General features: G+C 43.4%; 2 protein-coding genes and 1 pseudogene across 3 annotated transcripts in view; all 3 read right to left on the bottom strand.

Annotated features, from left to right (window-relative positions):
* Positions 1-23,368, bottom strand: part of LOC309564412 (uncharacterized protein) — a 1,531,146-nt gene that overhangs the window by 164,970 nt on the left and 1,342,808 nt on the right.
* LOC309563468 (uncharacterized protein) overlaps positions 1-23,368 on the bottom strand; it is a gene marked incomplete at its 3' end in the record, with an annotated part of 49,189 nt that overhangs the window by 15,915 nt on the left and 9,906 nt on the right. The window contains exons 2-6 of the mRNA XM_082267859.1: positions 19,934-20,083; positions 19,706-19,826; positions 18,401-18,498; positions 18,144-18,287; positions 17,645-17,786 (exon numbers count right to left, since the gene is read on the bottom strand). Coding sequence (XP_082123985.1) covers positions 17,645-17,786; positions 18,144-18,287; positions 18,401-18,498; positions 19,706-19,826; positions 19,934-20,083 — 655 coding nt within the window. The remainder of the gene's footprint in view (positions 1-17,644; positions 17,787-18,143; positions 18,288-18,400; positions 18,499-19,705; positions 19,827-19,933; positions 20,084-23,368) is intronic.
* LOC309563469 lies at positions 1,112-15,517 on the bottom strand (annotated as a pseudogene). Its single transcript has 2 exons — positions 14,395-15,517; positions 1,112-2,201 (listed from the first exon to the last, which is right to left on the bottom strand). The product of its transcript is annotated as an uncharacterized misc_RNA (transcript).

Raw genomic sequence — 23,368 nt, 5'->3', positions numbered from 1 at the left:
TACTGGTTCATCTGAGGACTGTATCACTAAATAGTAAAATGTAATTTTTATGGATATATAATCAAACCACCCCCTAAAAACCCAAATATTTACCTTACCCCCCCCCCCCTACCCCCAATGTATGGTGATATGCACAGTATACTACTTGTAGGGCCAATCTGCCCCCTTGGAAAACGTGAGACTCATGGGGTTAAAATTGTTCCCTGATATGCTTATATCTTAGTGTGCCCCCATAACATTTTTTTTTCATATATATACTGTATATATATATATATATATATATATATATATATATATATATATACATAGGCAAAATGAAAAAACAGAGGAAGGGGGATAGCAAAATGCGGGTACAGAAACTGTACAAAGCACATCCCACTATTGGAGCATCCAAGAAATGGAAGAAGCCAAGAGAAGACTCAGCTCACCCATCTCCACCTCAAAATGAAACATCACTTTTGCCAGGTTGCCCCCCCTTTTTAAAAAATATTTACCATGGATTAATAAGTTCCTTCAGTAAAAACCATCATACATTTGTCAAAAGAATCAGCAGGTCCTTTTCCTCTTATGTATAATTAGACTTCCTTGGCCTTTATCTGTAAAACATTTCCCGCAGTCGTAATGCTTTGAGGATGCTGTGCAATGTGTCTTCTCTGTTGTGTTTCAGATTGAAAGGTTTCCCGCACTCAGTACATGAATGAGGACACTCACCCGTCATCTCAGGGATCTCCAAACTACGGTCCTCCAGCTGTTACGGAACTACGTGTCCCATGAGGCATTGAAAACTCTGACAATCACAGACATGACTAGGCATGATGGGAATTGTAGTTCCTGAACAACTGGAAGGCCATAGTTTGGAGACCTCAGCTTTATCTTATGTATAACTAGGCTTCCTTTTGAAGTGAAGGGTTTCCCGCACTCAGTACATGAATGAGGACGCTAACCCGTTATCTCAGGGATCTCCAAACTGTGGCCCTCCAGTTGTTCAGGAACTACAATTCCCATCATGCCTGGTCATGTCTGTGATTGTCAGAGTTTTACAATGCCTCATGGGACACGTAGTTCCGTAATAGCTGGAGGACCGTAGTTTGGAGATCCCTGAGATAACGGGTTAGCACTCTGAACATGAATGCTCACTTGTGTGTTTTCTCTGGTGATCATCCAGGTTCTCCTTCTTAAAGAAAGACTTCCCACACTCTGAACATTAAATAAGGACGCTCACTGGTGTGAATTTTCTGGTGTTAACCAAAGACTCTTTTATAAGTCGAAGATTTCTCCGCACACTTAACATGAATAAGGTTGTTCCCCCGTGTGAGTTCTCTGATGTTTAACGAGGTCTCCTTTATGGCTGAAAGATTTCCCGCACTCTGAACAAGAATATGGAAGTTCACCTGTGTGAATTCTCTGATGTTTAACAAGGTCTGTTTTATGAGTGTAAGATTTCCCGCACTCTGAACATGAATATGGACGTTCACCTGTGTGAGTTCTCTGATGTTTAACAAAGTCTCCTTTATGACCGAAAGATTTTCCGCACTCTGAACATGAATAAGGGCGCTCACCAGTGTGAATTCTTTGATGTATGACCAGGTCTCTTTTCTGACCGAAAGATTTTCCACACTCTGAACAAGGATAAGGACGCTCACCCGTGTGAAATCTCTGATGCCTAAAAAGATTATTTTTCTTAAAGAAAGATTTCCCGCACTCTGAACATGAATAGGGACGCTCCCCCGTGTGAATTTTCTGGTGTTTGACAAGATTATCTTTTTTAAAGAAAGATTTTCCACACTCCGAACATGAATAGTTTCTCTCACCCTTGTAATTTCTCTGGTGTTCATTTAGGTTCTCTTTCCTAGAGAAAGATTTCCCGCACTCTGAACATGAATACGGACGCTCACCTGTGTGAATTCTCTGGTGTTTTGCAAGGTTTCCTTTTTGAGCAAAAGATTTTCCGCACTCTGAACATGAATAAGGCCGCTCACCCGTGTGTACTCTCTGGTGTTTCAAAAGGTTTCCTTTCTGAGCAAAAGACTTCCCACACTGTGAACATGAATGCTCACCCGTGTGAACTTTCTGGTGTGCAACAAGGCTTCCTTTTATAGTGAAAGATTTCCCGCACTCTGAGCACGAATAAGGACGCTCACCTGTGTGAATTCTCTGATGTTTGGCAAGGTATTCTTTATGAGTGAAACATTTACCACACTCTGAGCATGAGGCCAGATTGTCACCTATGTGAACTTCTTCATGGGGTAAGGAAGATTCCTTGGGATTAGAAGGATCTGTTGATCTATCTGCAGTGTGAGATCCTAAATGGATATTTGCAATCATAGTATGTGATTGGTGAGAAGATTGCCCCTGATCAGAGGGATCCATTGATGTCTCCGGACAGGAAGGTCTGTGATGGATATTTTGTGTATTTGGATTTCCTCCTGGAGGATCCTGTGTGATGACATTATCTTCTGACTTACAATCAGCAGATAGTAGAAGATGTCTCTCTGAGGAATTCCTGGCATAACTTCCATCTGTAGGGGAAGAAAAGTAAAACAAAATGAGTATTTCACAAGTAACTGGCCCCTTTAAGATATCCGTGCAGCCATGCTCCTGGCTTACAATAACTCTCTTCCTTCCCGAGCTGTGTAACATTATCAGCTCTGGTCCTTACGCGTTACGCCATTAGAGTGGCTTCATCAGAGGGTCAGACCTTCATATGTGCATTAGTGCCTCATCACTGGAGGCCAACCCCACATACAAATATATTACATCTTTTTACCTGCCAGTGACACATACAGTATCCTGGCAGTGGCTACAGGGATATTTTAAGGGGAATAGTGCTGAGCACTGATTGTCCTCCACCAGCTCTTCACAACACTGTACACTTCACCATGTCCAACCCAAAGGCAAAGTATGGAACCACCCCAAATAGTTCAGAAGGCCTCAGACAGGTGGTTCCTGTGGCAGCCACCCTGGGTAGGAACACGGATCTCGCCGCCAGAGATGTTCTTCTCCCCCTAGTAGTGAGTTATGCTGCAGCCATGCTCCTGACATACACAACTCACTTCCTTCCCCAGTTGTGTGACATCATCGGCTCCTTACGCGTTACGCCATTAGAATGGCTTCATCAGAGGGTCAGACCTTCATACGTGCATTAGTGCCTCATCACTTGAGGCCAACTCCACATCAAATAGATTAAGTTTTTTTACCTGCCAGTGACACATACAGTATCCTGGCACTGGCTACAGGGATATTTTAAGGGGAATAGTGCTAATCACTGATTGTCCTCCACCAGCTTTTCACAACACTGTACACTTCACCATGTCCAACCCAAAGGTAAAGTGGGAAACCACCCCAAATAGTTCAGAAGGCCTCGCACAGGTGGCTCCTGTGGCGGCCACCCTGGGTAGGAACACGGGTCTAGCCACCAGAGATGTCCTTCTCCCCTAGTAGCACGTTATGCTGTTCTTGGTAGCAATAACAAGTAGACTTTCCCAATAGCGATAATCCAAAGCAGGTATAGTAGTGATATAGGAGGTATAGCTTTACCCCACAGACATTAGTCGAGACTGAATGCTGGGGGGGTGACCTCTTTATTGAGCAAGATTACAGGTGTTTTTTACACTTGAGAAGTAGGTCAGTCACTACATGAACAATGACCTGAAAATTTACCCAAAACATCACACAATGGTTAGATAATGAGGTACAGTTGACACAAGGCTAATCCCATCATAAAGGATCCTCCAAGAGTCAATCAAATTAACCACCAGACAGTAACAATAGGTGAATAAATCAGCAAAATTACCAATATGTGGGAGACGGATGGTTGAGCTGATGACATTAGCATCTGCTATGAGTCTGACTGTCTTGCGGAGACATGGACTTGATTCCAAAGTAACATTACTCCAAGGGCCCCACATATAGTGTCTGTCTTTCATCCCCAGTGACGGGGACTACCGTCAAAGTTCCAGGCAAGGTCTGCAGGAGGGTTTCGTTCTGCAGTGGGCCCTAAGTTAGGGGCCCAGCCGCTCAGTACAGTTTGCCAAGTACCAAGCCGTTCCCACCTACAGAACCTCCATCACCAGCCACCACTGTTCCCTCTCCTTAACTGATTGCACCTCCTCCTTATCACACTTCACTCCATAACCTCAAGACTGAATTGTACATTTCGTTCCCCAGTTCTCTGGATAAACTATAAAGCACTTTCTCTTCTAAAGTAACACAGACAGGTACTCTTTCCAATAACACTGTACCGGACTTGGCTGTTCTGTGTGGCTCTCTCCATAACTTTTTATAGCTCAGTTGCATCCCAGTAAATGACATCAAAAGTCCTGACCTTGGAACCCAGTCCAGGGTCCCACTAAGTGGAAACTTCACTGTACAGTTAAGTTCACATCACTGGGAGTGAGGGACAGATACTTGGGGGACGCTGAGAGAGTGGTTTGGATGGCTTCAGATGGGCGAGTGATATTTGTCAACGGTGGCTCTCAAGAAATGTGGAGATTTGATTTCACTTTGTGCTGTGAGACCTGTGGCCTGTTGCCATGGAGTCTGTGACACCTAGATGTGTATTCCATGTGTTTCAATGTAGTAGATAGACAGACTGTCATTGGCAGTCTTGTCCTACTGTCTATCTATTAAGTCTGCCTGTCCCATTGTTAAATGTTAAATGAGCCCACATTGTTCTGTCCAGATGGCCAGATAATTAGTTCAGGTTCATTCTGTTACTGTATACAATTTCATCTGCATAGGATAATGTAATCAGGCAACCCCTGACCTGTGTGTAATAATTTGATCAGGAGGGGGACGTGCTCCTGTGTGTATAAAGCGTGAAACTGTTCAATAAAGGAGAAGGTTCCTTAACTTGTAGGCTAGCTTTGTATGAGGGCGGCTGGGAAAATCTGGGATATATGTTCATGACTGCAAGGAAGACGTATACTGACGGAAGACCACACATACAGCGTGGGTCGGAGGTTCGGTTACAACATCGTTGCAGCATCCTCACTGATCACCTCCCATACACGGACAGACCATGAGGGCCGGTCTCCTCCTACATATATCACTACAGAAGCTGGAAGTGGAGTATGCAGGGGAAGGCACATCACAGCATCAAGTGTTACCCCCTGCCACACCACACATTAACCCTTTATTAGCCAAACACATATTTAACCATTTGGCACCTGCCTAAAGGAAGATGTGAAGATCTGAGAATTATCTAACTTTTTCCCTAAACTAAAATCCTTATGAGACTGTGAACTATTTTTTCCATAGTGCCTATACTTACTTGTGTCGATAAGTAGAGATATTTCTTCCTGTTTTCTCTTCATAATCATCCCAACCTCCTCTGTGGACGGCTGATCACCCACAACATAAGTCTCTACTTCTTCTTCTTTAACCCCAACTTTCATATTAATCCGTTCTTCACCCTAAACCCCAAAATAATAGAAAACATCTATTAAAGCTGAACTTCAGGCAGATATAAAAGACAAAAATAACAGCAGCTATTCGCTCCCTACTACATGATTAAATGTGTTTGTTTATTAAATGAGAGCAGTATAAGTACCTAAATATACCTGGTACCAGGCTCTTGAAGTACCTGTACAAAACAGCTCAGACTGGGAGCAGAACAAGGAGCCAGTCAACTTTGATTTTGTGGTAACTAATCACATGTGGATAGCAGAAAAGAGTAAAGAGACAAGCTCATCAGTCTACTGCTTCTCCTTTCACTGCCTAGTCACAGGTTGGGGGAAGGACAGGACTGGCAAGTGTTACTGACTTTAAGCAGTGATAATTTAAGTCTACTGCCCATTTCCTGTGAGCCTAGGAAGCCCGGGACCCATCCCCTAGTGGCACATCATCACATCAGCCTGGACTTACAGGAGAAAAGAACAGCACCACCCCCTTCAGTATGCACCCCACCCTCAAGGAGGAACACAAGGAGGAAGAGGACCCACGATGACATGTGGCTGGACTAAGACCCAAAGAAGAAAGGAATGTACAGTATATTGTTTTAAGACGAAAAAATAAATAAAAATGGGGGTGTAATGGTAGGGTGCACAAAGGAGCTGGAAATGTTGATGGGGGGGGGGGGCAAAAAGCAAAGGTTGCACTTCAAATGTAGAACTAAGCATCAAAACAAGAGACTACATAGATGAATATCTTCTCATAGCTGAGAATACATATTTAGGCCTACATGTCCAGCCCCACCTACCTGAGGGATGGTGTGATCTTCCCGTGTGGAATCCCAGGAATACAGAGGACCCCCCTCCTCCATAGACTGCTGATCCCTAAACATCTCTTCTTCTTCTTCCACTTTAACCTCAACTTTGATATATTTCAGTTCTTCATCCTAAAGTGCAAATAATTTACGGATTTGTAAAATGAAAAAAAGAGATGACATAGAAGAATGTTATCTCAAAGGATGGATTTGTATTTCAGTTCTAGTTGGTCAGTTCCACCTACCTGATGATGGTGAGGGATGGTGTGATCTTCCTGTGTGGAATCCCGGGAATACAGAGGACGGGGACATCTCTCTGGTGGGTTCCCATTACTGGATCCATCTGTAGGAAACACACACACTGACTGAATACATTGTTTCTATGTGTTTATCAGATGATGGGGGATCTAGGTGGATCCTCCGTACTGCTCGCTCCTTTACAATAAAGTCTCCTCTTACCCGGTGATGTGAGGGGCGGCTGATTCTCCATCTTGATGTCCTTGTAGAGATCCTTGTGTCCTAAATACTCTTCTTCCATGGATAATAGACAGTAATATCTTGACACCTTATTGGAACCTGACACACACAATGATACAGTCACCATCCAGACACATCCCTTGTCTGTTACTGAATAATGTCCCAGAATTCCCGGCACAGCTCACCTCTCCTGTCAGCAGATCAATGATCTTGTTGGTGACTTCTACAATCTTCTATTTCTCTTGAGTTTCAGGGAATGAGGCGAAGGCACTTCCCTGGAGGAAAACTCTACATTGAAGAGCAACAATGTCATGTGACCTCCCAGAGTTTATTAATAGAGATAAGAGTGATGTCATGTGACCTCCCAGAATCCTCCTCACCTTTCCGGTGTAACGTTAGAATTCCATACCTTGTTAGAATTCCATACCCTCGTCACTTCCTGTCTCAAACAGCTGAGCAGTGCAGCAGTGCGCATGCTCAGAGCCCCGGATACATAATAGAACAGCAAAGAATTTGACAAGTGCGCATGCTCGGAGGGTAGGAAATTATCACGGCACTGTGTGTAATGTTATACTTGCGGCAGTAACATTAAAACAGTTCGGCTGCAACATAAATAATCTCCTATCCCTGTGACTTGCCTGATCTCGCCTAATAAATATAAAAGCAGTGGCGGGTGTATGAGAGGTAAATGACGGCGATCGCGGCTCCGTGATCTGCTTTTATATTTATTACCTGAGAGCAGGGAAGTGACAAGGGAAGGAGCGGAGATGAGCCATGTTGCAGAGGAGCTGTTTTAATGTAAGCGCCGCAAGTGTAACTACCGTGAGAAATCCATACCCTCCGTAGGTGCACCGGAATTGACGAGGGTATGGTTTTCTCACGGGTATGGTTTTTTCACGGAACACCGGTCAGGTCTGTGTTTTATTATTAGAGATAAGAGTGAGGTCATGTGACCTCCCAGAATCCTCCTCACCTTTCCGGTCAGGTCTGTGTTTTATTATTAGAGATAAGAATGAGGTCATGTGACCTCCCAGAATCCTCCTCACCTCTCCGGTCAGCAAGTTGCTGATCTCGAGGGTGAGGTTTAAAGTAGAATTTCAGCTAAAGCCTAACTAGTATAAAAATATTATCTACCCTCTCCTAAAACCTATACTAACTCACCTGTGTAAAAAAAGATGTATATATACTACCCTTTTTTCAGCCTGCTCCGGTCTGGTCACGTGACCCCCTATGTCAGCCACTGGTGGCTGCAAGGAAATGGAGAGAGTGTCTAACAATAGTTTTGAAAGCCAGATATAATCACACTACCATAGTGCAGCCACTGTGGGCAGTCCTTTCTTTTCCCCTGCAGCTGCTGAGGGCTGACACAGGGAAGCTGGATTATGTGGCCGGAGTTGGCTGAAAATTGGTAAGTATATACATCTTTTTTTTACATAGGTTATTTAGTATGTTAAGAGAGGGAAAGGACCATTTTAAGGACTGGTGAGGCTTTAGCTGGAATTCTACTTAAAATATCCTGAATATTAAATATTTGAATCAGGTCCTACTCCATCCTCATTGATGTGATCGTGTGTTCCATACAAGACTCTGATCTCTATAGACAGATAATATAGCGACCTCACTGGTCTTTATAACTCATAGACAAGTGGTGGCACCCAACAGAAATTTCATGTATTCGGTCTATAAACCAGAGGCTCTGGATGGACAGTTGTATAAATGGTTCTATATTTAGGATGTATCCGGTCTATAACCCAGAGGCTCTGGATGGACAGTTGGATAAATGGTTCTATATTTAGGATGTATCCAGTCTATAAACCAGAAGCTCTGGATGGACAGTTGGATAAATGGTTCTATATTTAGGATGTATCCGGTCTATAAACCAGAGGCTCTGGATGGACAGTTGGATAAATGGTTCTATATTTAGGATGTATCTGGTCTATAAACCAAAGGCTCTGGATAGACAGTTGGATAAATGGTTCTATATTTAGGATGTATCCGGTCTATAAACCAGAGGCTCTGGATGGACAGTTGGATAAATGGTTCTATATTTAGGATGTATCCGGTCTATAAACCAGAGGCTTTGGATGGACAGTTGGATAAATGGTTCTATATTTAGGATGTATCCGATCTATAAACCAGAGGCTCTGGATGGACAGTTGGATAAATGGCTCTATATTTAGGATGTATCCGGTCTATAAACCAGAGGCTCTGGATGGACAGCTGGATAAATGGTTCTATATTTAGGATATATCCGGTCTATAAACCAGAGGCTCTGGATGGACAGTTGGATAAATGGTTCTATATTTAGGATGTATCTGGTCTATAAACCAGAGGCTCTGGATAGACAGTTGGATAAATGGCTCTATATTTAGTATCCATACCATAGCAGACATCACAGTGACTATGGAGGAAGAGGACGGAACATGACGGGAGGGTTACTGGGTGTAAATATAAAATAATATCTTATTACCTCCTCTGCTGCCAGTTCCAGCAATGTCTCCTCTCTACTTCCTCCGAATTCACCTCTGACCCGGAACTTCCTGTTTGTGTTCCTACATCACTTCCTGTCTATGTGAGATTACCACATGAATATAAATACTGTGGTCTACTACATTTACTTATGTATGTGTGTGTGTGTGTATATATATATATATATATATAATCACTCAAAATATAAAGCGGTATTCTTAGGGCTTGAAATGTAAACACTCATTGATAAAATTATATTTGAGTAAGGAACAAGCTTGTATTTCTCTCGGCATCACAGCCCCATCTCTCCATCCCATCCAGATTATAAACTCCTCTGGTACAGAGACTGATGTGATTGGCTCAGTGATCTCTGTACAGCACTGCGGTATATGTCAGAGCTATATAAATGTATAATAATAATAGTGTGTGACTGAGGTGAGTCTCTGTGGTAACTCTTATTCTTACCTTGTGATTGGTTCCTGTGAAAGAGAGTGCAGTCAATTATAGTGGACAGATCTGGAGAGTCTCTGTGGAGAACAAAATCCGCCCAGTGACTCTGATCCTGCCCTGTAATTGGTTGGTGTGGAGGGAGTGCAGCCAATAGCAGTGGAGGATGAGTGAAGAGGGAACTCTGAGGTGACGATGTGAGGTGTCCGGCTCTCCTCAGCTCTTCTATGACTGAATTCTCCATTTTGTTTTACATCGGTGACAGAAGTGACGGTGGAATGGGTTCTGTTTTCTGTCACAGGAAATGTGGTAAAGGTAAAATAATATCAGAGTCACATTTTTGTGATTGTGGTGAGTTTCTGTGGTAACTTGGTCGATGTGGAGGGATCTAAGGAAAGTCCCTGAGGAGAGCAGAATCTGCCCAGTGACTGTGGCCCCACCCTGTGATTGGTTGGTGTGGAGGGAGTGCAGCCAATGGCAGTGGAGGAGGAATGAAGCGGGAACTCTGAGGTAAAGTTGTGAGGTGTTCGGCTCTTCTATGACTAAATTCTTTATTTTGTTTTACATTGCTGATGGAAGTGACCTGGTTAAGTGGCCATATAAGGATGGTTTTACCGTAACTGGCCTAACTGTGATCCCACCCTGTGATTGGTTGGTGTGGAGGGAGTGCAGCCAATGACAGTGGAGGAGGAGTGAAGCGGGAACTCTGAGGTGATGGCTGTGAGGTGTCCGGCTCTCCTCGGCTTTTCTATGACTGAATTCTCCATTTTGTTTTACATTGGTGATGGAAGTGACCTCGTTAAGTGGCCATAAAAGAATGGTTTTACCGTAACCAATCTAACGCTATAGGAATGTAATTACAAACTGACCAAGCTGCTTCAGGAATGCTTGCTGCCTTCCTTTAAAGGTAATACTCCTTTTCCAAGAGTTACAATTGGTTACTACTGTCCATTCATCCTGTATATACTACAGCCGAAACTTGTAATACTTAGTCCTGTACCAGAGCAAGCACAAATCTGGTTAATCATTGTGCTAAACTGTAAGGACAGGGAACTCCCTGGTGAAAGGCATCTATAGCAAAGTATTCTTGTTACATTTTCCAAAATTATTAGGTTTGAAACCTTTATCTGTTATTATTTAATTAAATGTTACAGTGAGGGGAAAAAAGTATTTGATTCCCTGCTGATTTTGTACGTTTGCCCACTGACAAAGAAATGATCAGTCTATAATTTTAATGGTTGGTTTATTTTAACAGTGAGAGACAGAATAACAACAAAAATATCCAGCAAAAAGCATTTAAAAAAAGTTATAAATTGATTTGCATTTTAATGAGTGAAATAATATTTTATCCCCTATCAATCAGCAAGATCTCTGGCTCCCAGGTGTCTTCTATACAGGTCACAAGCTGAGATTAGGAGCACTCTCATGAAGGGAGTGCTCCTAATCTCAGCTTGTTACCTGTATAAAAGACACCTGTCCACAGAAGCAATCAATCAATCGGATTCCAATCACTCCACCATGGCCATAACCAAAGAGCTGTCCAAGGATATCGGGGACAAAATTGTAGACCTACACAAGGCTGGAATGGGCTACAAGACAAAAATATCCAGAAAAAGTTCTAAATTGATTTGCATTTTAATGAGTGAAATAAGTATTTAACCCCTTCGCAAAACATGACTTAGTATTTGGTGGCAAAACTCTTGTAATCACAGAGGTGTAGTTGGTCACCAGGTTTGCACACATCTCAGGAGGGATTTTGTCCCACTCCTCTTTGCAGATCCTCTCCAAGTCATTAAGGTTTCGAGGCTGATGTTTGGTAACTCGAACCTTCAGCTCCCTCCACATATTTTCTATGGGATTAAGGTCTGGAAACTGTCTAGGCATCTCCAAACCTTAGTGCACTTCTTCTTGTTCCAATCCTTTGTTGCCTTGGCTGTGTGTTTTGGGTTATTGTCATGCTGAATTACCGATCCACAACCCATTTTCAATGCCCTGGCTGAGGGAACGAGGTTCTCACCCAAGATTTGACGGTACATGGCCCCGTCAATCGTCCCTTTGATGCCGTGAAATTGTCCTGTCCCCTTAGCAGAAAAACACCCCCAAAGCCTAATGTTATTTCACCTCCATGTTTGACGGTGGGGGTGGTGTTCTTGGGTCATAAGCAGAATTCCTCCTCCTCCAAACACGGCGAGTTGAGTTGATACCAAAGCGCTCCATTTTGGTCTCATCTGACCACAACACTTTCACTCATTTCTCCTCTGAATCATTCAGATGTTCATTGGCAAACTTCAGACGAGCCTGTACATGTGCTTTCTTGAACAGGGGACCTTGCGGGTGCTGCAGGATTTCAGTCCTTCATGGAGTAGTGTCTTACCAATTGTTTTCTTGGTGACTATGGTCCCAGCTGCCTTGAGATCCATGACAAGATTCTCCTGTGTAGTTCTCTAATTCCTCACAGTTCCCATGATCACTGCAACTCCACAAGGTGAGATCTTGCATGGAGACCCAGACCAAGGGAGACTGACGGTTATTTTGTGTTTCTTCAAATTGCGAATAATCACACCAATTGTTGTGTGCTTGGTGAGATGCGAATAATCACACCAAGCTTGGTGATGGTCTTGTAGCCCATTCCAGCCTTGTGTACACCCACACTACATTCCCCGACAGCTCTCCTCTACCCTCCACACTACATTCTCCTACAGCTCTTTTCCCACCATCTACACTACATTTGCTGAAGCTCTCTCCCCCCCAATATCCACACTACATTCTCCGACAGCTCTCCTCCACTATCCACACTACATTCTCCGACAGCTCTCCTCCACCATCCATACTACATTCTCCGACAGCTCTCCTCCCACCATCCACACTACATTCTCCGACAGCTCTCCTCCACCATCCACACTACATTCTCCGACAGCTCTCCTCCACCATCCACACTACATTCTCCGACAGCTCTTCTCTCACCATCCACACTACATTCTCCGACAGCTCTCCTCCACCATCCACACTACATTCTCCGACAGCTCTCCTCCACCATCCACACTACATTCTCTGACAGCTCTCCTCCCACCATCCACACTACATTCTCCAACAGCTCTCCTCCCACTATCCACACTACATTCTCCGACAGCTCTCCTCCACCATCCACACTACATTCTCTGACAGCTCTCCTCCACCATCCACACTACATTCTCTGACAGTTCTCCCCCCCACAATTCACACTACATTCTCTGACAGCTCTCCTCCACCATCCACACTACATTCTCCGACAGCTCTCCTCCCACCATCCACACTACATTTTCCGACAGCTCTCCTCCACCATCCACACTACATTCTCCGACAGCTCTTCTCCACCATCCACACCACATTCTTTGGAAGCTCTTACCCACATTCATTTTTCACTAGCTCACTGCTCATTATCTGCAGTAACTTCTCTTGCCAATTTATCCCAATGCTTTTACGACAGCATTCTTTTGAATTGTCTTTCCCATCTGACCTCCAGTGGAAGGAACATTCTTTCCAATGAGTAACAATTCAAGAAAAACGATTGGCAGTGACCACCTGTGTAAGAAGATCCTTTACTTTCTAGCAATGTAAGTGTGCATTCATACTTTTTTTATTTTTTACAGTGATCCTTTCTGCATTCATTTGGTTAGATCCATTCCCATAATTTTCAACAGAATACAAAAACAAAAGACAGACTGAGCTTCAGGTATTGTACCTGCATTTTATTGCCAATGTATTGCTACAATTGCTTGTTTCTTGTCATGTAATGATAAAATTGTCCTTCTATTGTTACAATTGCTTGGTTGTTGCCCACAGATTGGACAATTTATATGGCTAGCTATACAACACTTGACCTATCTGCCCCTTACAGAATCTGTGGATCAAGAAATTAACAATTTTCCCTGGTGTGCTTATATTTTTGAGTACCCCCTGCAACCAGTGGCGGCCCGCCCACTGGGGGCGCCGCCCCCCCCCCCCCTATCCATGCGTCCGGCCCCCTAATCTACATGCAGGGCGCCGGACGCATGGATTCCAATGGGTTTTTTTTTTTTTTTTGAAGCACGTGATTAGAGCCAGAGGCTCTATTAGGCTTCAAAAAAAGGGTGGGCTCAGGGGGCGCAGAGCACTGCGCCCACCCAGTTGTGTGACAATTGCGAATGAATATTCACTATTGTCACACGGATTGGATTCTCCTCCTGGCCAATCAGGAAGTGGGTCCTGAGACCCATTTCCCGATTGGCTCGAAAGGAGAAGCCATGCTATTGGCAAAGGAGGAGGAGAAGGGAGGAGACGCAGGGGAAGCCCGACCCACGGAGGAGACTGAGGGGGAAGCCGCCGCTGCCTGCCAGTCCAGGGTAAGTGAGCCAGCAATCGGGTGGGTATTGTGTTGGCTGGTGTGGTGGTAAGGTGTGGTCCATCTGCCAACCCCCCCCCCCCCCTCGGCCCATGGAGCACCAGCCGCAACTGCCTGTAACCTATTATGAGTGGCTACCGATCTCGATGGTTTATTTATATTAAGTGTGTAAAATAATAAAAGTAAAAATGGGGAAACAAAATGCAGAGTGGGGGGGGGGGGGGGGCGACAGAAACTGTAGCAGGCTAATCTCCAAAAAATACAAGAAGTGAAGAAGACCCAGCCCATCTATCTCCTCCTATAAATTAAATATTTTCTTCCTACAGTTGTGTTATGGTTCAATAAGTTCCGCCGTCGTACATTTGTCAAAAGAATTAGCAGGCGCATTTCCTCTGATGTCTAATTAGACTTCTTTTATCTGTAAAACTTTTTCCACACTCTGCATGGAATCGAGGACGCTGTGCAGTGTGTGTTCTCTGATGTGTAACAAGGGTTTCTTTCTGAGTGAAAGTTTTCCCGCACTCCGTACAGGAATAAGGACGCTCACCCGTGTGAATTCTCTGGTGCTTTGCAAGGTTCCCCTTCTGAGTGAAAGATTTCCCGCACTCTGAACATGAATAAGGACGCTCGCCTGTGTGACCTCTCTGATGTTTAACAAGGGCTCCTTTGTGATTGAAACATTTCCCGCACTCTGAACATGGATAAGGACCCTCACCCGTGTGACTTGTCTGGTGTTTGACAAGTTCTTCTTTAAAAGAGAAACATTTTCCGCACTCTGGACATGAATAAGGAAACTCACCCCTGTGAATCCTCTTGTGTGTACCAAGACCTCCTTTTTCATTGAAAGATTTCCCGCACTCTGAACATGTATAAGGATGATCACCTGTGTGAACTATCTGGTGTTTAACAAGGTCTCCTTTAGAAGTGAACGTTTTTCCGCACTCTGTACATGAATGCTCACCTGTGTGAATTTTCTGGTGTTTAACAAGGTCTCCGTTAGAAAGAAAACGTTTCCCACACTCTGTACATGAATGCTCCCCCGTGTGAATTCTCTGGTGTTTAACAAGGTCTCCGTTATAAATGAAAGATTTCCCGCACTCTGAACATGAATAAGGACGCTCCCCCGTGTGAATTCTCTGGTGTGTGACAAGACTTCCTTTTTTAGTAAAAGATTTTCCGCACTCTGAACAAGAATAGGGGCGCTCACCCGTGTGAATTCTCTGATGACTGATAAGATTGGCTTTCTTTATGAAAGATTTCCCGCACTCTGAACATAAATAAGGACACTCAGCCTTGTGAATTCTTTGATGTTTAACAAAGTCTCCTTTAAAAGCAAAGCTTTTGCCACACTCTGAACATGAATAAGGAAGCACACCCATGTGAATTCTCTGGTGTAAACGAAGGATATTGTTTTCAGTGAAAGATGCCCCACATTCTGAACACGAGAATAGATTGTCAGCTCTGTGAGCTCCTTCATGGGGTGAGAAGGATTCCTTGGGATTTGGTGGTTTGGTTGGTCTATCTGCGGTGTGAGGTTTTAAATAGATATAGGCAATCATAGTATGTGATTGGTGAGAAGACTCTTTGGGATTAGAAGGATCTGTTGATCTATCTGCAGTGTGAGATCCTAAATGGATATTTGCAATCATAGTATGTGATTGGTAAGAAGATTCCCCCTGATCAGAGGGATCCATTGATGTCTCCGGACAGGAAGGTCTGTGATGGATATTTTGTGTATTTGGATTTCCTCCTGGAGGATCCTGTGTGATGACATTATCTTCTGACTTACAATCAGCAGATAATAGAAGATGTCTCTCCGAGGAATTCCCGACGTCACATCCATCTGTTGGAAAAAAAATATATAAAAAATGTCAGTTGGTCACAAAAATGTTAGCTCCTCCTCCCCGTCAGTGGAATAAGTGGAAAAGTCGATCTCACAGCTGTTCTGCCTCCAAAATCAACCAAAAGAAACGTTCATATTGGAGTCTGGATTTAGTCTGCAAATTCTTTAATAATAAGGTTTTGTTAGCCAAAACGCATTAGTGGTTTGTTACTACACTGGATTGACCTGGATTTTAAATTATAAGCAATTTCCAGACGATATATAGATTGCAGCGTGAACGCTTTTCTGAAAATGTTAGCAATAAAAAGTCCCATTGGTCTAGCAGCCAACAGTTTAATAGAGCTCTGGCATGGAACTGGTTAGGATTGTTACGTCAAAATTTGAAGAAAAAAAAAAAACGGTTAATGGCGACAAAACAACTATGACACAGTGCGTAACGTTTCCTTGTGCATTAATAACAGCTATGGGGAGTAATGGAAATACCACATCATTTTGTGGTAAATTGATGTTATATTGAGGAATGGAGATGGACCTTTCATATGGTGTACAGTATCTCCTCCTCATTTGTTGGAACATGACGTTATATTGAGGAATGGAGATGGACCTTTCATATGGTGTACAGTATCTCCTCCTCATTTGTTTGGAACATGACGTTATATTGAGGAATGGAGATGGACCTTTCATATGGTGTACAGTATCTCCTCCTCATTTGTTGGGAACATGACGTTATATTGAGGAATGGAGATGGACCTTTCATATGGTGTACAGTATCTCCTCCTCATTTGTTGGGAACATGACGTTATATTGAGGAATGGAGATGGGCCTTTCATATGGTGTACAGTATCTCCTCGTCATTTGTTGGAACATGACGTTATATTGAGGAATGGAGATGGATCTTTCATATGGTGTACAGTATCTCCTCCTCATTTGTTGGAACATGACGTTATATTGAGGAATGGAGATGGATCTTTCATATGGTGTACAGTATCTCCTCCTCATTTGTTGGAAACATGACGTTATATTGAGGAATGGAGATGGATCTTTCATATGGTGTACAGTATCTCCTCCTTATTTGTTGGGAACATGACGTTATATTGGGGAATGGAGATGGATCTTTCATATGGTGTACAGTATCTCCTCCTCATTTGTTGGGAACATGACGTTATATTGGGGAATGGAGATGGACCTTTCATATGGTGTACAGTATCTCCTCATTTGTTGGGAACATGACGTTATATTGAGGAATGGAGATGGACCTTTCATATGGTGTACAGTATCTCCTCATTTGTTGGGAACATGATGTTATATTGAGGAATGGAGATGGACCTTTCATATGGTGTACAGTATCTCCTCCTCATTTGTTGGGAACATGACGTTATATTGAGGAATGGAGATGGACCTTTCATATGGTGTACAGTATCTCCTCCTCATTTGTTGGGAACATGACGTTATATTGGGGAATGGAGATGGACCTTTCATATGGTGTACAGTATCTCCTCCTCATTTGTTGGGAACATGACGTTATATTGAGGAATGGAGAAGGACCTTTCATATTTTTTGCAGAATCGCAAAAAATGGCCTGGTCATTAAGGTGGGAAATCTTCTGGAGACATAAAAATTTACAGCTATTTTTTTTATTTTTTATTATACAGTGCCTCTGTTTTCAGAAAATATAAAATGCATTCGGGGTTTAAGTCGTTTAATTGCCAAAAAATTGAATATTTTTACCTGTGTGCATAAAATGAAAACATTTGCTCCAGAGCCAATCTGATTAAACTACAATCCTTATACTCAGAAGTAAAATGAGACTGTGAACTATTTCTTCCATAGTGCCTATACTTACTTGTGTCATTAGGTAGAGACACTTCTTCCTGTTCACTTTTTATAATCATCCCGACCTCCTCCTTGGACAGTTGATCACACCCCATATACGTCTCTATATTTTCGTCTTTAACCTCAGCTTTTATATTAATCCGTTCTTCACTCTAAAGCCAAAAATAATATAAATCTATTAAAGCTGAACTCCAGACAGATAAAAAAGGCACAAAATAACAGCAGTTCTGTAAATATTAATACATCATAGAATGAAATAGAATTAAACAATAAAACAAGAGGCTAAGTAAAAGAATCTCATCCCACAAATTCAGAACGGTTTCTGAATTCTATACACCAAATCCACCCACCTGATCATGGTGAGAGATGGTGAGTTGCGATTGGCTTACTATCAGTAAATGTAATGCTAAACCAATGTCCCTCCACCTGTTTATGTATTCCTCTGAACCTTTTATTTCAATGAAAAACACTGAAACAAAATACATATTTAGGTCTACATGCCCACCTACCTGATGATGGTGAGGGATGGTGTATTCTTCCTGTGTGGAATTTCGGGAAAACAGAGGACCACCATCCTCCAGAGATTGCTGATCCTCAAACATCTCTTCTTTTTCCACTTTAACCTCAACTTTGAGGTCTTTCAGTTCTTCACTCTAAACCCCAAAAATGATAGGATGGATTTGTAAAAGGAAACAAGAGATGACAGAAGAATGATATCTCAAAGCATAGAATTCTCCTTCGGTTCTAGTTGCTCAGTCCCATCTACCTGATCATGATGTGCATAGCTATGATCTTCCCATGTGAAATCGCAGGAATACAGAGGACGGGGACATCTCTCTGGTGGGTTCCCATTACTGGATCCATCTGTAGGAAACACACAAACTGACTGAATACATTGTTTCTATGTGTTTATCAAATGATGGGGGATCTAGGTAGACCCTCCATACTGCTCTCTCCTTTACAATAAAGTCTCTTCTTACCCGGTGATGTGAGAGGGTGGATAATTCTCCATCATGAAGTCCTTGTAGAGATTGTAATACCCTCAATCATCAAACTATATACTGCCCCCTACAGGAGTAGGACACTAGGCAGGAAAAAGTTCTGGCTACGCCTATGGGCAGTCCCGGAGGGTACACCCTCTCTCTTCCTGCATAAGATGTCAGTTTTGTATCAAAGCAGTGTCAGAAAGTAACACAAACCCAACTCAAAATAGAGGGACGGGTACTACGTCCGTCAATGAACTTAAGAGAAAAGGATTTTACGGTAAGTCAAAAATCTAGTTTTCTCTATCGTTGATTGACGGACGCAGTTCTCTCTGATTCATATCAATAGGGACGTCCCAAAGCAGTGCCATAAAATGAAGGGTGGGAACAGCAGAAAAGAACAAGTCCCCAAGGCCAAAAACAGCCAACCAGGCAACATAGGACTCGTCAGAACAAAAGATGAGGCCCATCTGAAAACAAACAGTAAACACCCTCAAGGAAGGCCAAAAGCCCTCCAAACAGCAGCCAGCAAAAAACCTAGGGGCCGAAAAGAGGCATCTGCAGAAGCCAGTACATCCACCTCATAAAACGTACAACTTGAAGCACAGATGCCTGTATAGCAAAAAGCCCAGGAAGCACTAGGCGCCCATGTAGAAAGCGCCGAAACAGGGAAAGGTAGGACCTGACCAATAAATAAAGAAGCCTGCACCACCGACTGTCTGATTCACCTGGAAATAGTCGCAGCAGACACAGGCAGCCCTATCCTTGGGCCATCCGTGAGCACAGAGAGCGAACCGGACTACGGGAAGACTCAGTAGTCGCTAAGTACCCCTCGAGTGCCGAACTCCATCCAGAGTATGCAGCGCACATTCCGTAGGATGAGGGGGCTCAGGACACAAGACGGCAACATAATGGCCCCGTGCAAGTGAACACTAGAAACCACCATCGGAGGGAAGGACGGATCCGGATGAAGTACCACCTGGCCCCATGAACCAACAGATAGGGAGAATGACAGGACAATGTCACCAGTGCTGACACCCTGTGTGCAGAGTGACAGCAACGAAGGCCACCTTCTGTCTATTACTCACCTGTGCTGATATCTAGAGAGGATTTCTCCTCTTTAGTTGTCACCTTCATCCCAACTTCCTCTGTATACTCCTGATAACTCATCACATCTTCCTCAACTTTCACATTCATATGTTCTTCATGCTAAACCAACATACAGAAAGAAAATTTTAAAAATGTGAGGACCAATAGGCTCAGAGAAGAGTTTTATCTCATACAGTCTGGAGCCACTTTATGTTCTTCCCATCTACCTGATCATGGTGAGAGATGGTGTGATCTTCCTGCATAGAATTCTGGGAATACAGAGGACCTCCCACTCCCATAGACTGCGGAGCTTCACTTATCAACATTTCTTCTTCTTCCTCTTTAATCTCAGCTTTGATGTCTTTCAGTTCTTCACCCTAAACCCCAAAGGTTATAGAATATAAATGTAAAAAGGATCAAGAAATGACATAAAATAATGTCCTCTCATAAAACTAGGATTCAACTTAAGTTCTAGTTGCTCAGTCCTATCTACCTGATGATGGTGGGGGATGGTGTGATCTTCCTGTGGGAAATCCCGGGAATACAGAGGACGGGGACATCTCTCTGGTGGGTTCCCGTTACTGGATCCATCTACCTGATGATGGTGAGGGATGGTGTGATCTTCCTGTGTGAAATCTCGGGAATACAGAGGACGGGGACATCTCTCTGGTGGGTTCCCATTACTGGATCCATCTGTAGGAAACACACACACTGACTGAATACATTGTTTCTATGTGTTTATCAGATGATGGGGGATCTAGGTGGATCCTCCGTACTGCTCTCTCCTTTACAATAAAGTCTCCTCTTACCCGGTGATGTGAGGGGCGGCTGATTCTCCATCATGACGTCCTTGTAGAGATCCTTGTGTCCTTCTAAATACTCCCACTCCTCCATGGAGAAATAGACAGTGACATCCTGACACCTTATAGGAACCTGACACACACAATGATACAGTCACCATCCAGACACATCCCTTGTCTGTTACTGGATAATGTCCCAGAATTCCCGGCACTGCTCACCTCTGCCGTCAACCGCTCACTGATTTTGTAGTCGACTTCTAGAATCTTTGTTTCTCTTGGATAGCTTCATAGTCTTCTCTCTACTTCCTCATAACTCACCTCTCACCCAGAACTTCTTTTTTTGTCCCTTACATCACTTCCTGACTTTCTATCACTTCCTGTATGCACCTGACATCACTTCCTCCACATTAGTGGTATCACTTCCTGTTTCTGACTTCCCATGTCTGTATAATCACACTCCGTATCTCACCAAGAATTGGGTTTTCCTGGTGCCTCCATGGCAGCATACCAATGATAGAGCTCCGCCTCGACTCCTCCCTCAGGACTAGTGCATAGCATAAAAGACAAGAAGGTCCCTTCCCCCAGCATTCTCCTTTTTTTCCTCATACCTCTGGAACTGGTGAAGAGTTAGCAGTATGTCCCTACCTCTGCCTTACTTAGTTTGGCAGCTTCCGCTGGGTTCAGCCTCTCCCAGACGCAGTCCCTGCTCTTGGGTCGCTCATAGCACTAATAAGGCAGGGAACCCCTTCTGTGGATCTTTTGGGGTCAAAGCAGAGTTTCCTCATAGGAACGCAGTCTGCAGTTTCTGGAAAATTATGGATGAGTCGTTTCTGCAAAACAGCCGGGTCAGGTTTTTCCCTTTATTTTATCTGTTTCATTTATATATTTCACTGGTTTCTTTAAGGCTACTGTATGTGTTATCAATGTCTTATTTTCCATTTCTCCCCTTTTTTCAGGTTACTGTCACTAAATGATGTTATTAGTTAGGCATATTTTGTTATTTTTTTCTTCCTTATATTCTGGTAGTAATGCGTTTTTTTAGGGGTTTGTCCTTTTTCCCAAAAAGTTACCTCTTAAGCTGCATACACACTGTGCAACTTTTGTTGTCAGATTTCCTTTAGATTTGCCTTTTCTGTGTGGTGCAGGGGCCTGCCTGATTGCATGCAGGTTGGGGGTGTTTAGGTTTGGCCTCATGTTATATGGTTTTGGTAGGTCTGGAGGAAAAAATCTAAAGAAAATTGTATAGTGTGTTAGTCGCCGGCCATGTTTGTTGGGGGAAGGCAGTGCTCGCTTTCCCTAAAGCAATCAAAGTAAACTATGAGCAGCAGTTTTGTCCATTAGGCTCTCCCTTTCCCTAATTAAAGATATAAGGAGGCATCTTGCTGGGATCTGCCTCTATGAGAAGATCTTCAAGTGCTTCTTTCCCTGCCCTTAGGTAAAGTAAATTTTTATTTAAAATCTGTACAAGTATATCTGTGGGTATAGTTGTGCAGCTATGTATGTGTATGTATGTATATGTGTGCGTCTATGTATATGCGTGTATGTATGGGTATCTGTCTTGTATAGGTCTGACAGTTTTATTCCCTCTCTCTTTTCTTTTTCTTCATCCCTATTGTCTTTAAAAAAAAAAAAAAAATGGGGATTTTTTGTCTCTGTCTGTCTCTCTCTCTGTCTCTCTCTCCTGACCCTGCTGCTCGTAAGCCATCATGAGTCACTCATCTCATGCAAAAGATCCTCACACTTCTGATAGGTATGGGACCAACTTTACGTGAGTATTAAAAAAAAAAAAAAAAAAAAAGAGAGCATGTGCCTTTGAGTGATGGGAATTTTCCCTCTCTCACCAGCCCTGCCCATTCCAAGAGATCGGAGAAATCTTCAAGATATCAAGATGACGAGAGTCCATATAGATTCCGATCCTCACAACATAGATCTGGAAGATCAAGATCAAGGAGATGGGACTATTCCCCATCTCCCCCTCCTCATACTTCCAGGAAGAAATGCTGGGCTTGTGGCGCAAATCCCCTCCCGGATCAATTAGTCTGCAAGGACTGCTTGAGAGATTATGCGGCCAATCGGGAGCAGGAAAGCAAACAAGTAGTAGACTTGATCAAACAGACGGTTAAGGATTCAATTTCAGAGCTAGCATTGGCTCCGACCCAATCTGTTTCCAAATCTTCTGCTCATGTTCCAGATACCGAAAGGCCCTGTCCCTCTGCAACTATTACTCCTTTACATCCGGTAGAGCATCCAGCCAGGGAGTCAGACTCGGTGGGATCTTTAGATGAACGGGATCCATCTGGGTTCCAGTATACCTTGGTTCAGCCCTTCATTCAGGCGGTCAAAGAAGCTATTGCCTGGGAGGAGGTAGAAGATCACACTCCTCAAAAATCCAAATCCTATTTTCCATTCCTTAAAAGGAAACAGATCTATTTCCCTTTAATGGGAGAAATTAAGGAGGGACGTCCCAAAGGAGGACATAATCAAAGCCCTGGAAGAGCTCAAGATTTTGGCAGATTTTGTGGGAGAAGCAGCAATTGATACCATCCGCTGCTCAGCCAGAGCTATGCTCCATTCTGTGATGGCAAAAAGAGCTTTATGGCTTAAACCATGGATAGCCGATCCTGCATCCAAACAGAACTGGCGCAAGATTCCATTTGATGGGAAGAATTTGTTTGGGGAACAACTAAATACAGCCATCTCGAGAGTGTCGGGCGGAAAATCGGGCATGCTTCCACAAGACGGAAGGGTTCGCAAGTCAAGGCCATTTACAGCAAGATTCCATCCATCTAATGTGCGGGATTACAGACAGCCAAAACAGGCCAGAGAGGGCAGGAGACCCTGGAGAGGCACTCAAGCTTCCTT

The sequence above is a fragment of the Pelophylax lessonae genome (genome assembly GCF_965119305.1).
Source record: "Pelophylax lessonae genome assembly, chromosome: 9".
NCBI lineage: Eukaryota > Metazoa > Chordata > Amphibia > Anura > Ranidae > Pelophylax > Pelophylax lessonae.
The sequence above is the reverse complement of the archived record's forward strand: the minus strand, read 5'-3'. Positions and strand labels throughout refer to the sequence as shown.